The sequence below is a fragment of the Dendropsophus ebraccatus genome, chromosome 2, assembly GCF_027789765.1.
Source record: "Dendropsophus ebraccatus isolate aDenEbr1 chromosome 2, aDenEbr1.pat, whole genome shotgun sequence".
Classification (NCBI taxonomy): domain Eukaryota; kingdom Metazoa; phylum Chordata; class Amphibia; order Anura; family Hylidae; genus Dendropsophus; species Dendropsophus ebraccatus.
In genome coordinates this window covers 178,981,904-179,004,242 of record NC_091455.1, presented here as the reverse complement: position 1 = coordinate 179,004,242, position 22,339 = coordinate 178,981,904, and the positions used below count along the sequence as shown (strand labels likewise).

Sequence of the window (22,339 nt, the reverse complement as noted above, 5' to 3'; positions counted from 1 at the left end):
ATCCTTAATACTAATCTCATGTATGTATACTACAGACAAGCCCTGTGGTCGTCTACCATCAACATACAGCTACTAAATTCTCCATAGTTTAGTCACTGGGTAATAAGGACATTATTTTAATGACCTTTTTTTCTCTAAGGAACCATAAAGAATTCTCAAGTGCTTATTTTATTAGCCTTTTTTGATGTCCCATGCTTTTAAGCAAAAATCCAAACAACTTATCAGAACGCCATTAGGATATGTACTCTAAAGAAGCACAACTTGTTTCCACAATTATTTTCCCTGAGCATCATAAATTTAACCCATAAAACACATAACCCCAATCAAATATTATAACATGTCTGTTTTTGGTTACATTCTTGGAAAGTTGTGCAATAAAAATGCCATTTGGCTTAGATATTGTCATTAAGTTGCTAAGTAACATTAAATGAACTAGAATATAAATCATTGATTCCATATTTTCAGAGAAATACATATACAAATATGCAGAGATAATAACTTTGCGGTCGTTAAATCATTCCCTGAGTCCCTTTAGTTACTCTTCCACATCAGTCTTGCATTTTCATTTGTTCCACTGCATTTCCCCACTTGACTCCAAATTCAATAACTAGTTTGCAAATTGTGTCTGTACAAAAACAACAATTTCATTGATTTTGGTTTTATGTATTTTCTTTTAAGCCACTGCTCTTTTAAGAATTACTTATTCCAGCCATAGCAATGTGTTTTTTTTATACTGAACTCTGGGTGCTGAAAAAATAAAGAGGATGCCATACTCACCTGCCCTGATCCCCTGCAGCTGCTGGTCTGACTGCATTGTGTCCCTACGTCTCACTGCATCCGGTGACATTTTGTTTTGTTCCCCGATCAGCCAATCACTGGCCAAGATAAATCAATACGGGAGCCAGTAAATGGATGAGTGGGAATTTCCTGCATAAACAAAACGTCACAGGAAATGGGGAGCAGTAGGAACCTTGAACAGCTGCTGCAGGAGATTGGGGCAGGTGAGTATTGTTTTTTTTTTGTCATTTTTACAGCAATTGGAATCCAATCTAAAAAAGTTAGTTTGCACAGTATAACACTTTCATAAGAAGGGTTCATATTCATTTATTAGGAGAATCAATGAATTGCGCCTTTTCTGGAAACATTAACTCCTAATCTGTAGATAATGAGTATATTATAAACAATTAGTCCATGAAAAATAATGACAAAAAATAAATAAAAATATACAACTACAGAAAAGGTTGGGATACCAATGAACTACCACCATTGCCAAACAATATACACTTTGGGGGACATTTATGAAGTCCGGCGTTTTTTACGCCGGACTTATAAATGTTCCCGCATCTCCGGCGCTACGGAGATTTATGTAGAGGCGGACCGCCTCTACATAAACCCCGTGCGCGTCAGTGCGCACAGCCGAAAACCTACGCCACCTAAAAGGTGGAGTAGGTTTTTGGCGTATCATTGCACCGAAAAAATGATAAATCACGCGGACTCTGAGTCCGCGCCCCCCGTAACGCCCCCTCCACACCCCCTCTCCGCCCCCCCCCCCCCCCCCCCGGTGTACTCAGCGGAAAGTGCCGATATGCGAATAAAAATCGGTCATTTGCGAATAAAAAAATATGCAAATCGGCACTTTCCGCCGAAAATCATCCGTACGCCGGATGATACATGTCGCCCTTTGTGTATCACAGCAGACTAGGCCCGTGTTTCCTGAGTGTTATGACCACGTGGTCTGTTGTCAGCTATAGATACCAAAGAAAGCTGATAATATGCAGTGGCTACATAAATTTGTATAGGGCAGAAAGTACAACGTTGAATCTCATCAGATGGAGGAGTCAGTTACCATGTACACAACTACAAACTTTAAAAAAAGGATATACATACACAATTTTTTTAATCCTCACCCCCTCCCTTTTCTCCTACTTTGCAGAAAAAAAGAGAAGGCAGGATCATATTAATGTTATTGCCATCAACGGTTTATAAAAAGAGAAGGTAGAGGAGTCATCATATTCAGTGGCAATAGCACAGTGGTAAAGCATAATTCTGGTTATCGGGTGAACAGTTTTCCTGGCTCTTGGCACCAGACTGAAAAGTATAGGGGCTTATTCCGACGTCCTGTATTCCATGGAATCTGCAAATGGGGAAGCCCTGTAGCGGACTTTTTCCATGTCTGGCATCATGTATCACTATGATGCCAGGAAAAGGGAAAGTATTTGAATTAAATAATGGCGCAGCTGCACATCTGTATCACTATAGTGCCCCGAAGGTTCAAACTTTTTTTTTGCTCCCAACATCATATTGATACATGATGTCGGGTGGGGAAAGAGTCTACTACAGGGCTTCCCCATCTGTAGCTTCTATGGAATACAGGACATAGGAAGCAGCCTTTACTCTGGACCAGAATCAGGACTGTATCACTGATACTTTGGTTGGTACTAGAAATCAAAGTTTTTAGTAGCAATGTTATGTCTGACATTTGCCATTATGTTCTCCACTATATTACTGGCACTAAAGTAAGGGCATAATAAAAACATAATAAACAGCCTACAGCCGACTTAAGAATTGCCATAGGAATATAAGCAATAGCAACACTGGCACAAGGCTCAGTATACTATGGCAATACTGAAATCCACATCTACAACCCATGAAACATATGAGTATATGAGTAAATGGTATGTTTTCTAGTGCAACACAGGCATTTTTAAAAAGACACATTTTTAACACTGAAGATGACAATAAGGTCACCAATTCATCAATGATTAGAATAAAATAAAAGTCCACCATTGAGCCATGTTTTGCTCCAAAATATCCAAATATATCTTTATAGTGGTCAGAGCTTCTTTTTCATGATATGGAACTTAAAATCCCACCATTTTTAAAAGGAATGTATCAACTAGATTGTCTTCCACTGATAAGAGTCAGATACTAAAAATTGTTCTTTTATTCTCATCTGTTTCTATTTTCTGACTGTAATTTTTTTTATTTAACTTTTTGTACATTGTCGCAGGGGCTGCCATCTTGGCTGAGCTGTTGTAACAGCTTTTAGTGACATGCTTTACAGCAAGCCTCATGGACATAGACAACAGACTCTGTCTCCTTGACATGAATGTGAAACATTACTGAGTGTCATTCCATAGGGAGCTGCTATTGTCGTGCATTGATGCTATCTATGTACTGCTGTCTTATGTTGCTGTAATGCTGTACAGATCACTTTACAGCAGCCTCCTCTTATCACCACAGGCAGAACAGGAAGCCTTAGCTTAGTTTTAGCCCCAGTGGTGAGAATAAAGACTGCAAGATTTCAGAATTATTTTATAATATAGATAGTATAATGGAAAATTATAAAAAAACTTCACCAAAAGATCTTGAAAATAAATGTATAACAAAATCATTATTTAAACAATGAGTCATTTTCTAATGACACATTCCCTTTAAAGAGGGGAGGACTTAACAAAGATGGTGTAGCCTCTACCCTCTACCCCAGCGCATATCTGCCTTAGATTTCAGTGTGCTGGGCATGGGCAGTCACAAATGTGCCAAATGTATTAATAATAATAATAAAACTGGTGAATATAGTGCCAGCAGACTTAGAAATCAGTATCCAAAAGCCTTCAGCCACCACTAGGAGGAGCTAACTGCATGTGGTTTTACTATAGAGTTTAATGTAAAAGCAGTGTACAGTAAACTCCTATGGTAAATTCCCAATAGTATTGTCAGTAAGAAGGCAGATTAAATTCAAAACAACAAAACTTTAGTGGATATAAAGCTATACCAAGAAGATCACCAATTAATTTCATATAAATGTTTTTATAATATTTTTGATTTTCTTAATGGAGCTCACAAACCCATCTTTTAGGATATACTTGATTTAAAGGTAATCTGTCATCTCTTTATCAAGTGCCCAGGAGGCGGAGCTATGTTGCAGCATGCATGCACGCATCCTTCCTCCCCCACTCTTTTCTGCCTTGACTGACTCATGTACAGAGATCTGTGCTGGAAACTAAGCCCTGAATGTCAATCAGTCAAAGTAAGGAGGGGTGGGGGAAAGAGGAGGCGTGCATGCTGCAGCCTAGCACTGCATCTTGGACACTTGAGCTCTGAGCATAATACAGAGCTGACAAATTCCCTTTAAAGCAATCATCTGGCACTACAGAGTCAAACGATCTGCATAGTCTCTGCCGTAGACGGTATATAAAGTTCAGCGTACACTAATTCAGCAAGATATACTACCAAGGAGAAAGTAGAAGAAGTGGATGTTCTATGCTGACAAAGTGCGCAAAAGTGCAAAATGATCGTTACTGACGTACACTGTTTGTCCGTCCTCCCTCACCTGAAGCCTATACTTGTATGCGGATGTTGTAACTTCAATAAAAAGAAAAAGCAATCGGTGAGTGCCCTGTTTCCACTTTCTCCTTGGTAATATGTGGCTTCCCCATAAAGCTGTTTAATGTTCAAAAATAATCTGGTCAAGGACAACATAGATAACAAATTAAACAGTATGTAACATCAAGTTATTATATAGTATAGTGGGTAACATATTTTGAAAAGACAAATTATGTATTTACTTTAGTCTATAACAGATAATTGATTCTACTTTTGATAACTATGGACAATCCACACCCAATATAGTGAATTATGCCCCATGGCAAAAAAATTGCAACTTCTATAACCACTTTTAAGGAGCCTGTCAGCAGTTCTGAGCCCTAAAAACTACTGACAGTACTATATGGAGGATGAAAAGAAGAGTGTAGTTGTAACTTGGGTCCTGGTCATGCAGGCCACATGATATTTTGGGCCACTGGAGGTACACACATGGCAAACTATTATGTTGACTGTATCCAAAATAACCATTATGGTATTTCCTGTCAATTAGGATGACTATTTACCTGCCATATTACTGCGAGTTGCAGTACCAAACTTATAGGAAAAAAAAAGAAATAAGCAGACCCCTTTTAAAAAATTTTTTACACAATTTGTAAACCAGAAAAAACAGGCACAGAATCTGAAAAAATGCACCAATAAAGCCAGCTGTTTGTCTTACAGGAATGGTATCATACATACTAAGGCTATGTTCACACAGCCTTTTTTCAACTAAAATCAGGAGTGGAACTGTCAGGGCAAACTTATAACAAAAATTTTCAACCCACTCCTGGTTTTGGTTGAAAAAAGAGTGAACAAAAGTGTAATGAAATACAATGTGTGAATATAGCCTAAAGGTTTTTAAAGAGATGTTTGTACCAACAATCATCTGTGTACACTGTTTTTTGTTTATAAGATTCTCTTTATCAAAGTGCCATGTGTTGCTTTTCGTTTGGTAGATTGTTCCAAATATAATTTTGGATAACTATACCTCCAACTTTATATTCAAACTTTTTTTTAAAGAATCTGTTTCCAAAAACTCTTTTTTTTTTTTTACAACTTTTCCAAACTTGAACATTGGCCTAGTGTTACATAGAAATTTCCGTATGAGTTAAACTCACTAATACAGTACTTTCTTACGTAGAGCCACAACTGAATTAATTAACGCCGCCTACGTGTTTCCCTTGCAGCAGTTTAAGCACTCCAAAAATGTTTATTTTTCATGTCTACAGATGTAGCAGAGCTGAATGTATCATTTAACTGTTTCTTTTGTGCAACTTAACAATGTGTTGTACCAAATGATGAACTCAGCTCAACTACATCTGCGTTACATCAAGGCAACAAACCTCTCTGTGGAGTGCACATAAAATCTAGCTAAAGTGTTATCAGTGCTTTGTATAAAACATACAAAAAAATTAAAAACAATAAAGTGCTACATTCAAATCTTGTACCGAACAGTAGTAATGCACATGAATCTATTAGAGCAGCTAAATAATAACTCTATGTAGTTACGTCAGTTCCCAAATCTATACAAAATGAGACACAAAAAACAGGATGTAGTAAAAATTGATCATTGCACGCCATCACCTGCAGAATACCGCAATGCCTTGTTACCTTTAGTGTTTTGATAGAAAAAAGGAAGACATCCCTTCTGCTCTCTTGTGCGTTGACATGCGCTGAATAAACAGGCCCTGCCCATTTATATAGCATTAATTTAAATCTTAAAAAAAGTTTTAAAAAATGTCTATAGCAAAAGGCATAAAAGTCACTGAATGCAAACCACACGGGGTGATGAGGGTCTCCTAATGGAAGCATGTTCCTAAAACTTGTACTTGAATGCGATATTAATGTCTTCCGGTTTTTCCCGAGTATATGTTACTGTCCGTGTGTACACACTGTGCAAGCCATTTTTATCCTGTGAAGAAGAAAAGACACTTATTAAACAGCCTAATGATCCATTTCACATCTCGTTTTTGGCTACATCACTGGCGTTTATGTCGGGATAATGGCAAAAGGTGTTCAAATAGACATTGCAATGGGCCCAATGACTTTTGAATGCTCAAAAGTGTTGTCCCCCAACACAGTATAAATTTGAGAAAAAGATTAGACATAGTCACTTTTTTGGTCCAAAACATAAATGGGCGAGAGAGAGAAGCCCCATAGGAATCCTCACCTTCATTGATGTGGGCACTCTGTAGTCAGAAGAAGAGGTCCTTCTATTGCTGTTGCATTGTAAAATACTAACTCTAATTATAAGTATAGAAAGAAACCCAATTAGGAAGGTTGCTGTAAAGATGATGAAAAATATCTTCAGGATCCAAGGATCTAAGAAGCATTCTGGATAAAAGGAAAGAAGACACAAAACCATTTAGACATATGTCCCCACACTCCCTTTAGGTGCAGTTGGTAGAAAGTAATAACCAATTATATACATAACTACTACACACTAATGAATATTTTCTCCAATATCAAGAATCCATGATCTCACCAAAATCAGCTGTATCCAATAGAGATATGCGAACCTCGAGCATTCTCTGGTTCGTCTGAACCTGAATGCTCGGTGGATGAAGAAGTTGAATGAAGCCCTAAGGACTCCAGGAAGACGTGGATACAGCCTATGGTTGTTTTCCAGGTAACCTTAGGGTTGCATCCAACTTCTTCAGCCACCGGTAGTTAAAATGCCAAGCGTTCAGTTTCATGCTTGAGGTTTGATCATCTCTAGTATCCAATAAGACGTCATAACAGTATTAAACAACAGGCTAGGTGTTATAAAATTCCCAAATATATCTATCCTGTTGTTCAAAACAAATACGATACATTGATACAACTGATTTTGGGGAGGTCATAGATTCTTGATATTGGAGAAAAAAATAACTGCAATACAACAAAAGGAAGCATGAATTAAATGTTGTTTTTTTGTGTGTATGGTGGTTTTATACACACACACACACACACACACACGACTACCACTAAAAGCAGCTATAAAAGGGAGTCTAAAACACCACTGTCAGTGGCCAATATGTGTGTGTATGTCTATGTAATACATAAAGGCCTGAATAGATGCCCTGACATATGGAAGATTTGCAGCATCAGACTATGTATAACACCAGCCGTTCTGTGATCCACGCTCCACTGTGTGAATTGAATGAATAGTGGCCACAGAAAACTGACGTCAGTTTTTTGCATGGCCTCTAGCAATCCTGGCCGGAGCATATGCTGTGTGTATACACTTTGGCTGTGATTGCATCCAGCACAATGTAAGTTTCATATTAATCACAGCTGTGGTTGCAAATCGTCAACAACGGCCGTGATTAATATGAAACTTATGTAGTGTGAACATAGCCTCACTGTGACTTGCCCTATAGCTTCGGTTTATGCCTAAAAGAAACAAAGTGCAAGACTCTTTGAGGCTATTACAAAAGTATCAGTATTGTCAGATCATAAGGACCACTTTTTGTGATGGTCACAAGGCAGCTATTTTGTTTTCTCTGGTAAACACTGCAGTTTTGGCCAAGTTGTGACAATGCCAGATTATACTGTGACTCGTCTTTCCTGGGAACCAGTCGGATCATTTTCCAACCTGCACTAAACACCTGTAATTTAATGAGCCTCTATATGGAATAAACCGTTTTTATATGTAATACAATAGATATTAGATGTTTTCCTTAGAATAACATTCATGGAAACAGCTCATCATAGCACAGGTCAACAAAATATATCTAAGCGAACACATTCCTCAAGAGAACTGGAAACTTTCAAATAGAGAAGACATGATAGCTACATGACCTTGACGCTTCACACTGAGGAATGCTGAAAAATAAATGATTACATTGCACAATACACACTTGTTATATTAGAAAATACATAGAAATAAAACATAGATATAACAGAACCACTTCAGACCTGACACAATCTGGGAGTTCTTACAGATATTTGTTATGGGACGGCAAAATGTCCTAACTAGGCAACTGAAGCCACCTTAAAGCTGACCTGTCGCAACCATTTTGTATGAAATCAGCAGCAGTTGTGATCGCTACCAGTTATGAACTATATTTATTTTATTTTTTAAAAAAGTTTTCTATGTTTAAATCAATGTTATACATATGGCCAAATTGTGGTCCATGCTCTCTTCCTCCGATATTTGGTCTTTTCTCTTCTCTTTTTTAAAAAAAAGTCCTTTGTGCACTCACAAAAAGACACTTGTCCATCATGCAGGTTGTGTATCAACTGAGGGCAAGTAACTTTTGGTAATTATATTATAACAATTAATATTATATTAACAACTATAGGGGCTTACCAGGAGACAATGCTCTTTGTTATGCTTTTGGTCAATGCTTTGTGTTATGTGTTTGGTCTCTTTTTTTGAACAGATAAAAGACCAAATATTGGCAAGGAGGGAGCCTGGAGCACAGTTTAACAGGAAGGGAGACACCTAGTGGCTATATATATATATATATATATATATATATATATTATTTTTGCTTTAAATGTAGAAAACCTAAAAAATAAAGATAAAAAAGTAAAAGATATTGATAAAATAAAAATAAAAATGTGAGGCATATCAGAAAAGACTTAAAGGGAAACGAACATCAGATCAGACACATCTAACCTGCTGTTACGTCTCTACAGCACATGGGGCACTGACGATGAAGGTAAGTTTTGTTTTCTTGATCCTCACCGCCATTTTGAATATATTTATTCCCCACGCAAATGAGGCGGTTTGTGCACTAAAGGGTGGGACTACCAGTCAGCCTGCCCATCCTAATGAATATTCAGCCAACAATAAGAAGTGGCCAGGGCAGAATGGTGCACTAAAGGTGGTAACCCCTTCCCTAATGCACCAAGCTGCCTCATTTGCAAGGGGAATAAAGTACAAATTTAATGAAAAAGCGTTGAGGATAAATGAAAAGAAACTTACCTTTATCCTCAGTGCCCCATGTGATATAGAGACATAAAACAGGTTATATTTTAATCTCTATAGTGTGGAGACATAATGGAAACCTAGGTACATGAATGAAACCTCTTAGGCTATGTTCACACTACGTATGAGTCCGTCCGTAGTTCGTACGCAGCCGTACATGTGCGGCTGAAAGTACGGCCGTGGGAAGAATAGACATGCGGCCGGATTGCGAACATGCCGACGAACCGCGAACATACGTCCGTAGTACAGTTATGCTTCCCTAGCTTGTTTCGGGGCGATCTGAAACAAGTCATTTACTTGGAAATCTTCGCCCAGCCCAATAAAACGCACAGAACCTTTTGGATCTAAAAATCACATTCAATTTGGCTGAAATAAGTACTCCGTACAGGACCGCGTGGAAATCCACGGCCGTGAGTTGGAACATTTCCATCCTCAAACGATGGTCTTGTTCATTTTTCACGGCGCCGTATACGATCCGGCCGTAAGCATGTAGTGTGCATTGTGCGGCCTATATCGTATACTTTCAAGCGAATGGATCAACCTCAAAACTATGCGCGTATATTCGCGGTTCGCACTGCGGCCGGAAAGTACGTAGTGTGAACATAGCCTTAATGTGTAAAATGAATAAATAAGGTCCAAGAGGGAAGTAGTAGATGCTTGGAACAAACTTCTAGCAGATGTGGTAGCTTAATTTACAACAACTGAATTTAAACAGCGAGAAACGTACATCTATCCTAAGATAATAAGAAAGGAACTACTGAAAGGGCAGACTAGATGGACTTTTTCTGTGTTAATGTTGGTAACAGGATGCAAGCAGATATCCTTCTACTATCTTTGCCTACATAACACATTTTATAATCTTTTTCACTGTATTTATTTTTATAAGTTATAATAGATCTGTCCTCTTTATGTAACAGTGCATATATACTGTAACCTTTTTCTTGTCAAGGAGAAGCCTCAGCTGTATACTACACACACTGGAGACCTTTCACTAGGTAGCTCCGTAGTTCTTAATGACTCCCACTACAACTAATCTCTCAGCGATCCTCAAAGACTGCAAGTCATCAGTCAGCAACTTGTAAGATTATAAAGACTTCTTCTAATTCCCCTGACTTCCTAAACACAATAGAATGATGTTAATAAACCGAAGGAGGAACGGTCTCTGCCTGATACAACCAGACCTTTTGATAACCTTAACATATTTGGAGAAATGACATATTATGCTGTGGTGAGTCTACAAATTGCTAGACTTTCAGTTTATCAGATGGCATGACCTTGCCATTGGCGATGACCTTCTACAACTTTGAAGTGTGTGCAGGGTTCTGGAATCCATCTAGACAAAATCATATCTTAAGCTACACAACTATCTGGATGTTAAAGACTAGGTAAACACAGCTTGCTCCTTTTCCTCCCTGTCATGGGCAATGTCAGGGTTACTGACTGACTCTCATCGTGTATGAAGTTATGGATAAGATCACTGCCCTAAAGAATAAGGGTGCCTTAAAATTGTTCATATGTTTATATGACACGTTTGATCAGGACAAGAAATGTGTCATTTCTGTGAACAGGTCGATCTTGTTGTCATATGGATAGGATGTGGATCTGAACAACTATCTATATCAATGTATACATGTATACAAGCAGACCAGTTATTCAAGTCAGATAGAATGTTAGAATCAATATGGATACTGCTTTGAAACCACATCACTATGACAATTCTAAACCGGGCAAGACCATAGGGGGACACAACAGTAAAATACACTGCAGGCTTTGGGGGTGTAACTTCAGGCACTAAAGGTGCCCATAAAACTTTAACGGTTGAAGGATCATTTATCAAGAGCTACACCTCCCTATCCCTAATACACATGCACACTCATCTCAGGTGGCAAAGAGAAGAGGAGAGAAAACTGCTCCTAAACATATCTGGTGGTAGGCTTTAGGCTACGTTCACACAGAGCAAAAGGGGCGGATTACGCAAGGAAATATTTCCGCCTGAAATCAACTGACGCTGAATTCCGAGCAGAATATAAGCAGAATGTAAGCAGAATCCCTGCGTATTCTGCTAGGAAAGTGTTCAGCTCGTAATCAGCTCTTGACAAATTCAGCGCGGAATACTCGAGGAATCCGCGCTGAATCCGCATGCATTCAGCACTGAAATTCAGCGAGTATTTGGAGAGTAAACTAGACTATACCAGAACATATACTAGAATCCTCCTCCACCCTTTTTTCCCCATTTCCGCGCTGATTCAGCGTGTAATTTCCGCTTGTATTACGCTTGTATTCCGCGCTGAATACGCGCGTATTCCGCGCTGAAACAGAAAATTAGAGCCCCATTGGTTTGTATAGGCTTCCGCTAGCGGAAGAATGAACATGTTCATTCTTCTGGCGGAAAGCGGATTAGTTCAGTGCGGAAATTCCACTGTGTGAACTGCAGAGCAGAATTTCCATTCAACACAATGGAAATTAGCTCTGCACCTATTTTAACGGCTGAAATTTCAGCGCTGATTCAGCGCAGAAATTCAGCTGCTTTTGCTCTGTGTGAACGAGCCCTTAGGGCCCTTAGATTCGAACGATTTAACGATAATCTGAACGATAATCGTCCAGTGGGATAGGGCCCCTAATTCGGCCGTTTTTACATCTGCACTGCAGGCTCAATCCAAATCCTCCATCACAGAATGCATCATAATTGATGTGAAGAAGAGAGCTGTCCATTGGGCACTGCTGTGTCTTAAAATTATGTTTTCTGCTCCTATGAGAAAAACAGAGCCCTAGAAGTACAGAAAACCAAAAGAGTACTATACAGTACTAGTGCACTGCAATGGATACTAACTGTAAACCTATAGAACCCCTTTAAGGGTGCCTTCACATGTACTGTATCGCTGCGTATTTATCGCTGCGAGTTTCTCGCACATAAATCCACAGTGATACTGATTGCTATCATGTCAATGTATGTGTGTTCTCACTGTGTTTGGTGCGATTTTTACATGCGGGTTTCGATTTTCATATGATTTTTACAGGAGAGTTCAACACCACAAAAACGCAGCTACTTTCATGCGAGTTTGATGCGAGTTTTGTGCGAGAAATAAGCAGCGATACGGTACTTGTGTAGGCATCCTAAATAGACACTAGGGGGAGATTTATCAAACATGGTGTAAAGTGAAACTGGCTCAGTTGCCCCTAGCAACCAATCAGATTCCACCTCTCATTTTCCAAAGAGCCTGTGAGGAATGAAAGGTGGAATCTGATTGGTTGCTAGGAGCAACTGGGCCAGTTTCACTTTACACCATGTTTGATAAATCTCCCCCTAACTTTTTTTTCACTACGAGTGCTAAACTAACGGCAGAAGTTTTCACAAAAAAAGTCTCTAATTTATTATGTTTAAAAAATATTGCTTTCGCATTCCTTAAAAATGAATGTAGTTTAAGCAACTAGGGGTCTCATTTCCACCGAGTTTGAAGTTCTCTGTTTTAAGGCTCAGTCTGTCGCCAGTAACAGAGACACCAAGACAGAACACAGGAGGCAGGGGAAGGGCTTAGCTAGTGCTATTTGCATGATACATTCTGGACCACAAATGCTCACACGATGCGACATTTGCCTTGCTCGGATGCTGTTGCCTTTTTCCTTTCTGTTTACATACCACCTTGCACAGCCAGAGTATCGATAGCCCCCCCCCCCCCTCGAGCTCCCCACATGCTATTTATAGTAGAGTACTGCACTATGCCAGCTTGTTCAATCTGGTCTATGCCATTGCATAGCAGAGAGGAGTAGGGTTGTCCCGTGACCAGAGAAGTATGGAAAAGAAAGTCCAGATGGGAAATAGTTTTGAACCATGGTGATTGTCATAAGAAGTAAGGGAAGCCCAGGTGTAACCACTGCTGGCAAACAGCCAAGCTCTCATCCCACCCCATGAATAAGAATTAGCAGTGTACCATACAGTGGACCTTTAAGACCTACTTAACAGCAGTCACTGCAGAGAAATCATCTTGACACTCTTGAAGGGTTAATTATTCAGGTTTTTTTTTTTTTTCCTGGGAAAGTATAGATACACTTTAAGGCCATGTTCACACAACGTATGAGACTGGCCGTTCTGCGACCCGGCCTGGTCATGGAACGGCCAGTCTCTGAAAAGATCATCCTGGCTGGTACTGCAGTTCCAGACGGATGATCTTTTCGGCCGCAGAGTTTTGATGCGGGCGCATCCGTACGTGCCCGCATCAGAACTACCCACAGCACACCATGGAACTAGCAGCCGCTCGCTCCATAGTGTGTACTGACATGGTTTTTCTGTGGCCGCTATTCAATGAATAGCGGATGCAGAAAAATGACATATCAGTTGTTTGCGGCACCGCGAGAGATCCCGGCCGGAGCATATACTATGTGTACACACTCCGGCAGGGATCCCATGGATGGCTATAATCACGGCCGTAGTACAACGGCCTTAGTTTTGCGAAAATATACGTTTTGTCAACATAGCCTAAGTTTGCACATTTTAAAAATGCCGTAAAACTGTGTCTAAGCAACAAGGTTCTACATGTTTAATGTACTGTATGGTTAAAGGTTCTTCAAAAGACAAATCCAAACATTTTAGTACAAGGCAAAATGTTCAATCAAAACTTTTCTTACCTGAAGTCTGATCAATGTAGTACACCAGTGTGTTACATTTCGTTTTAGAAGGATCTATTGGACTGACAGATCCATTCAACGAGCCATGAGAGTGCTCACAGTTCCTGTGTATTGCATAAACAGAGTAGATTAGTCACACAGTTATTAAAGTGGTTTGAAATCTGTTGATTCTGAATAGAATGACCTAATGCGTGGGAGCAGGCAAAAAGAAACAACAAAAGCAAGCAAAAGCCATATTTAAAGGGGTATTACCATTTGTAAAATAGATGGTGTAAGGCTGGGACAGGCCATCACTTTAGGATTGGTGAGGATCTGACCTCTGGGTCCCTCATCCTTTCTGATTCAGTGCTGCAGCCCCCTTTCTCTGCACAGTGGGTGGTTAGGAGTTGGTGTGCAGGGAAACTGCAGTCCAACGTCATTAAAGGGGTTATCCAGCGCTACAAAAACATGGCCACTTTTCCCCCTTGTGTCTCCAGATTGGGTGGGGTTTTAAACTCAGTTCCATTGAATAAAATGGAGCTTAATTGCAAACCAAACCTGACCTGGAGACAAGAGAGGGGGAAAAGTGGCCATGTTTTTGTAGCGCTGGATAACCCCTTTAAAGAGTACCTGTCATGAGCAAAAACTTTTGACATGTCAGTTACATATCAAAAATTTTGATCAGTCATGGTCTGAGCGTTCAGACCTTGACCGACCAAGAGAATGAGACTGGAGAAGTCTGCACAGTGCACTCTCTCCGGCTCTGTGTTCTCAGACTTGGATGGCCGCATAATGTAAGTCTATGGGGCCGACCAATCAAAACTTTTGACATGTCTCTGACATTGAGAACAAGGAAATGCTTGACAAAGACCCATTGGGTCGAAAACTTGCACCTCTGTACTGGATCATGTAAATAAACCTTTGGAGCTGAATTCACGACAGATGTTGTTGGATTTCTTTGTTCTCAAGTTCAACATGTTCGCATCCATATACCACTAAGGCCCTAGTGGATCGTGTTCCTTGGTGCTGTTGGACTTTTTATTGTTTGCTATGTCTCTCTGACATGTCAAAAGTATTTTTTCATGACAGTGGCCATTTTAGGTAAAAGGGACTGACTGCAGTTTCCCCACTCAGCCAGGTAGGTGTGTTACAAGCTCCTTCTTTCTCAGAATTAGTGGGGGTTCAAAAGGTGAGAACCCCCCAACGATAATAAAGTAATGGCATATTCTAGGAGTATGCCATCATTTGGGAATATATATTAAGGCTATATTCACTCAACGTACAATTTTTTTTAAAAGAACTGCCGCTGTTTTCAATTAAATCAATGCAATGCCATCCATTCCATGCACGTCCGTTGTTCAGTGCGGCCGTGTAAAAGAATGATCATGTCAATTAATAACGGCCGCTGTTCCATGAACAGTGGCCGTTATTAATCTTCCATGCACACACAGATGCAGGAAATCAATGCTTAATTGTTTACCAGAAACAACCAGAATGGGCTGTATGGAAATAAAATGCAGGAACATGTGAACACATGCTAAGAAACGGCTAATTTTATACAGTGTGTAAACATATAGGGGAGATTTATCAAACATGGTGTAAAGTGAAACTGGCTCAGTTGCCCCTAGCAACCAATCAGATTCCACCTTTCATTTTCCAAAGAGTCTGTGAAGAATGAAAAGTGGAATCTGATTGGTTGCTAGGGGCTTTACGCTTTTGCTTAACACCATGTTTGTTAAATCTCCTCCATAGTTTAAAAAAAGCTGCATAGAGGACATCCATATACACAGTAGGTCTATAAACAGGTTAAACGATTCATACTTTGTAAGAACTTCTTCCCATAAATCTCTTTGTTTTTCCAGTAATCATAGCTATGTTCCCTGTGCCCTTGTTAAGAGGCTAAATAATAATCCTTACGAGCAGAGAACTCCAGCCCTAATACATTTGTATCCTAAAAAAAAAATTATTCGACCAAATGATAACAACGAGGTGGTCGCATGAAACCATAGGGGCTTCATATGATCCGCAACATCAATTTGTGGTTCACAACAAGGCTCAATGAGTTAAGAAAAACCAACAAGGCCAATAAAAAGGCCACAATGGCCAGTCCAGACTGCACAACATTACAAGATATACTGCTAGTACTACCAGTTATTATACAATACATCATCTTCCCAGCACCGTCTCTCCTTCCTCATGTTACAGTCCCTCCCTCGTGCTCCCACCTGTCCCATGTATAGTGGGAGAAAAAGGAGGCACCGAAAGGAAATAAAAGTCAATATAATAATCCTCATTTAAGGAAGATAATGTTTATATAGACTGAGGATATGCGGATGTGTAACGGGTACCGGTATTTATTAAGATAACAACGTGGAAGCAGAACATTATGAAGAAGGGTTTCATAGTCTGTAAAGGACATGAACCGTGTAAGCTTTGCGTTAGTACTACAAAAACATTTTCTGCATGCTGGATTCAAGGGAGTAGCTGTATAAACAGATGGAGACTGTGATTTGCAGCTCAGTCGTGCCTTGGTTTATAAGCAAACAGGATATGTTTCTAGAATGTTTAACTCAGGGGAAAACATAAAAAATATAGTTCTTAAAATGGAGAAAATATGTATGTATTTCATTAGGAAGGATAAAGTATTAGATATTGTATTCATGGGAAAAATCCTCTGACATTTCTGAGATTTTTTTTTTGTTAATTATTTTTACTTTTATTTGTATGCATATGGTATAGATCTGCATATAGTGAGCTGTGTTCATGGAGCAAGAATGCATTACTATATAAATCTCATATATCCTTAAAGTCTCATATATCCTTTTTGGAAACTAGAATAATGCTGTGTTATAGAAGTCTTTAATTCTGCATCTAAGTATTTTAAACAGCTATACAGCTCATACTTTATTACATACATACTGTCAAATTTTAGCTGCTTGCAATGACTGTGGGGGAGGACAGCGAGGGTTTACGCCTGTGGCTTACATGTGTGGCTGCAATGGATGATCACATGGACATCTCCATCCTACAGCTACAAGGAAACCCCCATAGATGGGCATACTGTTTAAAAAGGTTTTCCATGTTTTATGTGAAATCTATAAAATGAAAAGTTACACAACTTCCTATACTCTTTAATGCAACCAATGAATCATCAGGTTTTGGTTACAGATCGATAAATTTGGGCCTTTGTTTAGAGATCTAGCGCTGTTCACCCCTGAGAAGTGGCTACAATTGCCATTAAGTACCTGTGTCTGAAAGGATGTCAGGTAAGTTCCAGGAATGTTGTGTCCATAGAAGAAGCGACGTTTCTGCGGATGCAGATGCCTTTGTCAAGCTTTGATAAAAAGCTGATAAAGGTGGATATGTCTCCTGAAACGTTGCATCTTTTGTGAACACAATAACAATTGCTGGAATTTATCTGTGATCCTTTCTTCTACACCGTGCCCTTTTGGAGTGCTGCGAAATTGGACGTGGGGTTGTTCCCCCGCTAGCCACTAGCGAGATCTGGTTCTGGTCCTTCTTTCTCAAATAGTTTAGTGACAGAAGGCTGCAACATATCGGGGCAGATTTTTTAAACTTGTGACCCTGGCATACAATATAGAGAAGGCAGATTTTTACCGTGGTGTGCGCTGGTTGCAACCCACTCCCCCATAAATGTAGGATGGGTGTGCAGCAAGGCGATGAGAAGGTGTGGCCTCCTCCATCGCCTAACTTATCATGGATGATGCCTTGGAACAGCTGTAAACCATGTAAAAATCTATGGCGCAGGTGTAAATGTTTGCGCAACCCTGCATTAGGTGAAAGGTCAACCTAACAGTCATGCGCCGCTTAGTAAATCCAGCCAGAAAAATGGTGGCAGGGCTTAATTTAAGACCAGAATATGTCTTAATGAATCTCCCCTAATGTGTTGTATAACCATACTGTGGCTCTTTGCAACTCCATTTCTCCACGACTGATTCCTTCCTTGTGCTTAGTGGAAAAACTTGCACAAAAGCCCCAACAAGCCTAAATGTGGTTGATCTGCTACATGCTATGCTAGCAATGCGGTTTACCAGGAGAGAGCATTGGCACAGGACTTCCATTCTCCTAATCCTAATGCTCCGTCTGGGATTACAGCTAATTTTATCTTGACTTGAGAAGTTCCTGCAACATAAGAGAAGAACTTTCCCTAAGCCCCTCACAGAGCTTAAGTACCCAGAGGCTGAAGCATCCTTTTCCTGGGACACTATGAGAGGCATGGAGCATATTATACAGAAGCACTGAGCTGGATAGATGTGAAAACAGCACTGGGGTAAGGATAGTATACTCAATAGAGGCAGCACTGTCAATGAGTCTATGACTTTTTGAGTTTCTGCAGCTGCTTCCTCCACTACCCCCTTCCTTTACCTTAAATTTCTATGGGCAGCAGATGTAACCTGCTGAGGTGAAGGTGAAAATCTGTTTTTTTTTTGTTTTGTTTTTTTGTCTGCTCCAGTAATGTGAGTGCAGAGTAAGTAAAGAAGTCTGGGTGGAGAAGAGGAGTTTAAGTGCAGAAAGAAGCATTGTGTGTAATAATGTATTGCAAAAAGTCGTCTTCCTTCTTGTACAAATGATTTATAAGAAATAAATGAAATGATAATGATGAATAGACATCAAGGCAAGGAATGCAAATTATTTGTCATCTCCAGTATAAGATGTAATAGAAATTAGGGGAGTGTGCAGAAAATGAAAAAAAAAAAAAAAAAAAAAAAAAAAAACAGGACTAAAACTTCAAATTGCTTTTTTATAGACCAGGAAATATCTGTGCTCATACAACTAAGACACCCAGTTCAAATGTCACTTCACAACAACAGCCTGTTTGCAGATGACTGGGACAACTCTAGCAAGATAGAAAATTGCTAAGCAAATTTAACATCAAGATGGTGACTTATAATAATGTCATGAAAGTCAAAAGCAATCACATCATACTGAAAAGTTCATTATATGCTTGATTTAATGCATGTATGGTTGAAATGGTAGACCCTGTTAATTTGAAAGTTATCCATATAATATATGGCATGTACTATACGTCTCAATGCAAGTGCAATGATAATAAAATAGAACAAACCAGTTGTCTGTGCAAGTATTGCTACATCCAGAGCAGTATTGGCATAAAGGGCCAAAGCTTTTGTCCACAGTGCACTCGCATTTGCCGCATGTGCAGGTTCCTCTCCCACTGCACACAAGTCCATTGGAATCCATACAGTGTTTCTTTGATGATGAACATTGACATCGGTCTCCTTCCCAGCCACTATGGCATTTACAATCCCCATTGGTACATTCACCATTACCTATCGTAAAAGGGTAGAAATTTTGATTAGATCTTTGGGATGAAAAGGCCCCTTGTACATTAAAGGAGAAGTCTGGCGAAAATTGTTTTTAAAGGAGACCTGTCACCCCCTGTGCCGGGGTGACAGGCTCCCGACCCCCAGCTAAATCCCCTTATACAGACCTCATCTGGCCGAGTCCCGGGACAGAGACATCCCGGTAAAAAGCCGGCGCACGCGCTGTGGGGGGTGGTCCGGCGTCCATAGAGAATGAATGGAGGCGGACTCATCTCTGCAGCGCGCGCACGGCTCCATTCATTCTCTATGGACACCGGACCACTTCCCACAGCGCGTGCGCCGGCTTCTGACCTGGATGTCTCCGTCCCGGGACCGGCTCCGGGAGCGGGACTCGGCCAGATAAGGTCTGTATAAGGGGATCTAGCTGGTGGTTGGGAGCCTGTCACCCTGGCACGGGGAGGTGACAGGTCCTCTTTACGTTTTGTATTGCCCCCCAAAAGTTATACAAACCCCCAGCATTTAGAAGCATTTCCCGTAATAAGTGTATATTGGTGATTTATATAACTTTTGGGGGGCAATACAATAATTTAATAATAATTTTCGCCTGACTTCTCCTTTAAACACAGTAATAGAATGATTGTTATAAAAAGTAGATAAAATACAACCACAAGAGTTTCCCATTGTCACATCTACTACTGTACTTTACAGGGGTATTCCCATCTGAGCTTGTTATCCCTCTATCTATAGTGAAGCTATTCAGGTACCAGAGTGTCCTCCCTACGACTCACATTATGTGTAATGTAAAGGAATTGCCACCTCCCCACTGTTAATATCCATGAGGTTCGCAGTGGTCAGACCCCAGCCGATCTGCCTCTTACAATTATGTGTTATTAACATCAGAAACGTCAACCGCAGGAAATTCTCTATAACATTTCATTATATTAATCTTAAAAGCAATACTTTTTGCTTTACAGGATAGCTTACAAAATGATCTGTATTTCATAAGCGGTGAGCATTCCAGGATAAATGATCCTGTTATAGGGGTGTCTTGGAAAAACATTCCAAAACCTAATGTAATTCAGTGGTGTTTTTAATGGCTCCCCTGCAGAGGAACTTCTGCTTAAGATAACAAACACTGCAAATCAAATGCGATACAACATTTAGCTCTCAAAGTTTATGCCTTTTCACACGCTGTGAATAACATACGCGTTCACAGTAAACAGAGGGGGTCCTACGAGTTCCCGGCAGATTTAATACTGATCAGTGAAGTATTACGACACTTCATTTCCTGACTGAGTGTGTGTTGTGAGCTATAAACCGAGGTCACTATGAGCACCTGACCCATTACCGGATGGAGCATCCTACACTAGTTAAAAATTGGTAGGGGACAGAAAGTTATAAAGAAATTTATGTAAAGAAACATGTTGGGAGTTGTAGTTTTACAGCAGCTGGAGAGATACATGTTGCAGACCACTGATGAGCTGCTGCATGAAAAGATTATAAAAAAAACACATTGTCACATTGACAATAGTCGTATTTCCTCTATTGCTAATAACAAAAATGCTGCAGTCTGTGACTTTGAATTTGAATCTGTCACACTGGTCATGTTAAAGGGGTGCTGTATGTCCTGCAGGAAGAGGTGTATTCTTTCCAGTCTGACACAGTGTTCTCTGCTGCCACCTCTGTCTATGTCAGCAACTGTCCAGAGCAGGAGAGATTTCTATGGGGATTTGCCACTGCTCTGGACAGTTTCTGTCACAGACAGAGGTGGCAGCAGAGAGCACTGTGTCACAATACACCACTTCCTGCAGCTGATATGTTTTGGAAAGCCAGCATTTTGTAAATAGTCATTTTCATTTCCCAGAGCACTTGTTTAAAAAATGAAGCCAATGCCAGTATACACTGGTGTAAACAAACTGCCCACAGCAACCAATTACAGCTCAGCTTTTAGCTCTGGTAAAATGAAAGCTGAGCTGTGATTGGTTGCTACACATGTGTATACTTTACATCCTTTGATAAATCTGGGCCATAGAGTATATATACTGTATAATATACAGAATATTAATATAAGTACTATATCTATACATACCCCAGACAGACCCCTGCTTTTAGAGCAGAGTGGTGGTCTGTAACCTACATAAACTGTCAACAATGGGAAGTAAAGAGCAGGATATCAGGAGCAGGAGGCACATTTGCTAAATGAATATATTTGTAAAAATATATAACTTGCTGAGTCCTACAAGATAAACAATATTAGTTGAGATGGGAGTACGCCTTTAAACATTTTACTGCCAAGCTACTCACCAGAACATAGTTTTCCAAGGTTATATGGGCAAGAAAAATTGTCAATTTCACAGTATTTCCCATAAATTTTCCCCAGTTTGGTTTTCGAGCAGTAGCATTTTCCACAGAGACATCTTCCTCTTCCGCTACACACAGACTCCGATGGGGATTGCTTGCAGTTCTCAGACTGATGTTCCTTCTCTCCGGAGCTGCAGTTGCTGTCTCTACATGGAACTCCTGGACAGTCTGGATGGACCTCGGTAACACACTTGTCCTTACGCCTTAGTAGACTGTTACACTGACATGTGCAACTTCTGTGAATCTTTACTTTTGCGGTTTCATTGAAACCAATAGGTTTAAGAACGATGTAGTTATGTCCTCCTTCTACATCACAAGTGTCCATAGTAATTGATACATTAAAAAGAACCTAAATAATAAGAAAACACTGATATTAAATCATGCCATTGTGTCAACTACGGACTAAAGTTAGTCGAACTTTGGGAAATCCTAGGTTCAATTGAACATTCCCGAACCTTCCGCATTTGATTGCTGATGCCTTCCCGGTCCGTGGGGATGAAGGAAAGTGCCCGGGTACCACCTGGAATTCTGGGATTCAGCCTAGGTTGAATCCCGGAATTCCAGGCGGAACCCCAGCTGTCTCCTCCTTTCCCACAGACTGGGAAGGCATCAGCAATTAAATACGGAAGGTTCGGGAATGTTCAAGTTCGATTGAACCTAGGATTTCCAGAGGTTCGATCAACTCTACTAAGGACCAACATACAAACTAAGAAATACGCTGGCATCCCCTACCTATTCTTCAGCTCAGCCTGGCTAATAATAAATATTACTTTTATTTAGGAGCTTTAAA

The 22,339-nt window shown here is 40.0% G+C and overlaps 1 protein-coding gene across 2 annotated transcripts in view; it reads right to left on the bottom strand.

The window, feature by feature from the left end:
- ITGB8 (integrin subunit beta 8) overlaps window positions 1–22,339 on the bottom strand; it is a 103,545-nt gene that overhangs the window by 4,093 nt on the left and 77,113 nt on the right. The window contains exons 10-14 of one of the 2 annotated variants that reach the window (XR_011361739.1): window positions 21,493–21,898; window positions 18,972–19,194; window positions 13,907–14,010; window positions 6,536–6,699; window positions 5,977–6,277 (exon numbers count right to left, since the gene is read on the bottom strand). Coding sequence is in view for 1 of the 2 variants with exons in the window: in XM_069958809.1 (XP_069814910.1) it covers window positions 6,182–6,277; window positions 6,536–6,699; window positions 13,907–14,010; window positions 18,972–19,194; window positions 21,493–21,898 (993 nt within the window). In the remaining variant the exon portion in view is untranslated. Of the gene's footprint in view, window positions 1–1,564; window positions 6,278–6,535; window positions 6,700–13,906; window positions 14,011–18,971; window positions 19,195–21,492; window positions 21,899–22,339 lie in introns of those variants that run through there. The other variant, XM_069958809.1, reaches the window with a different exon arrangement.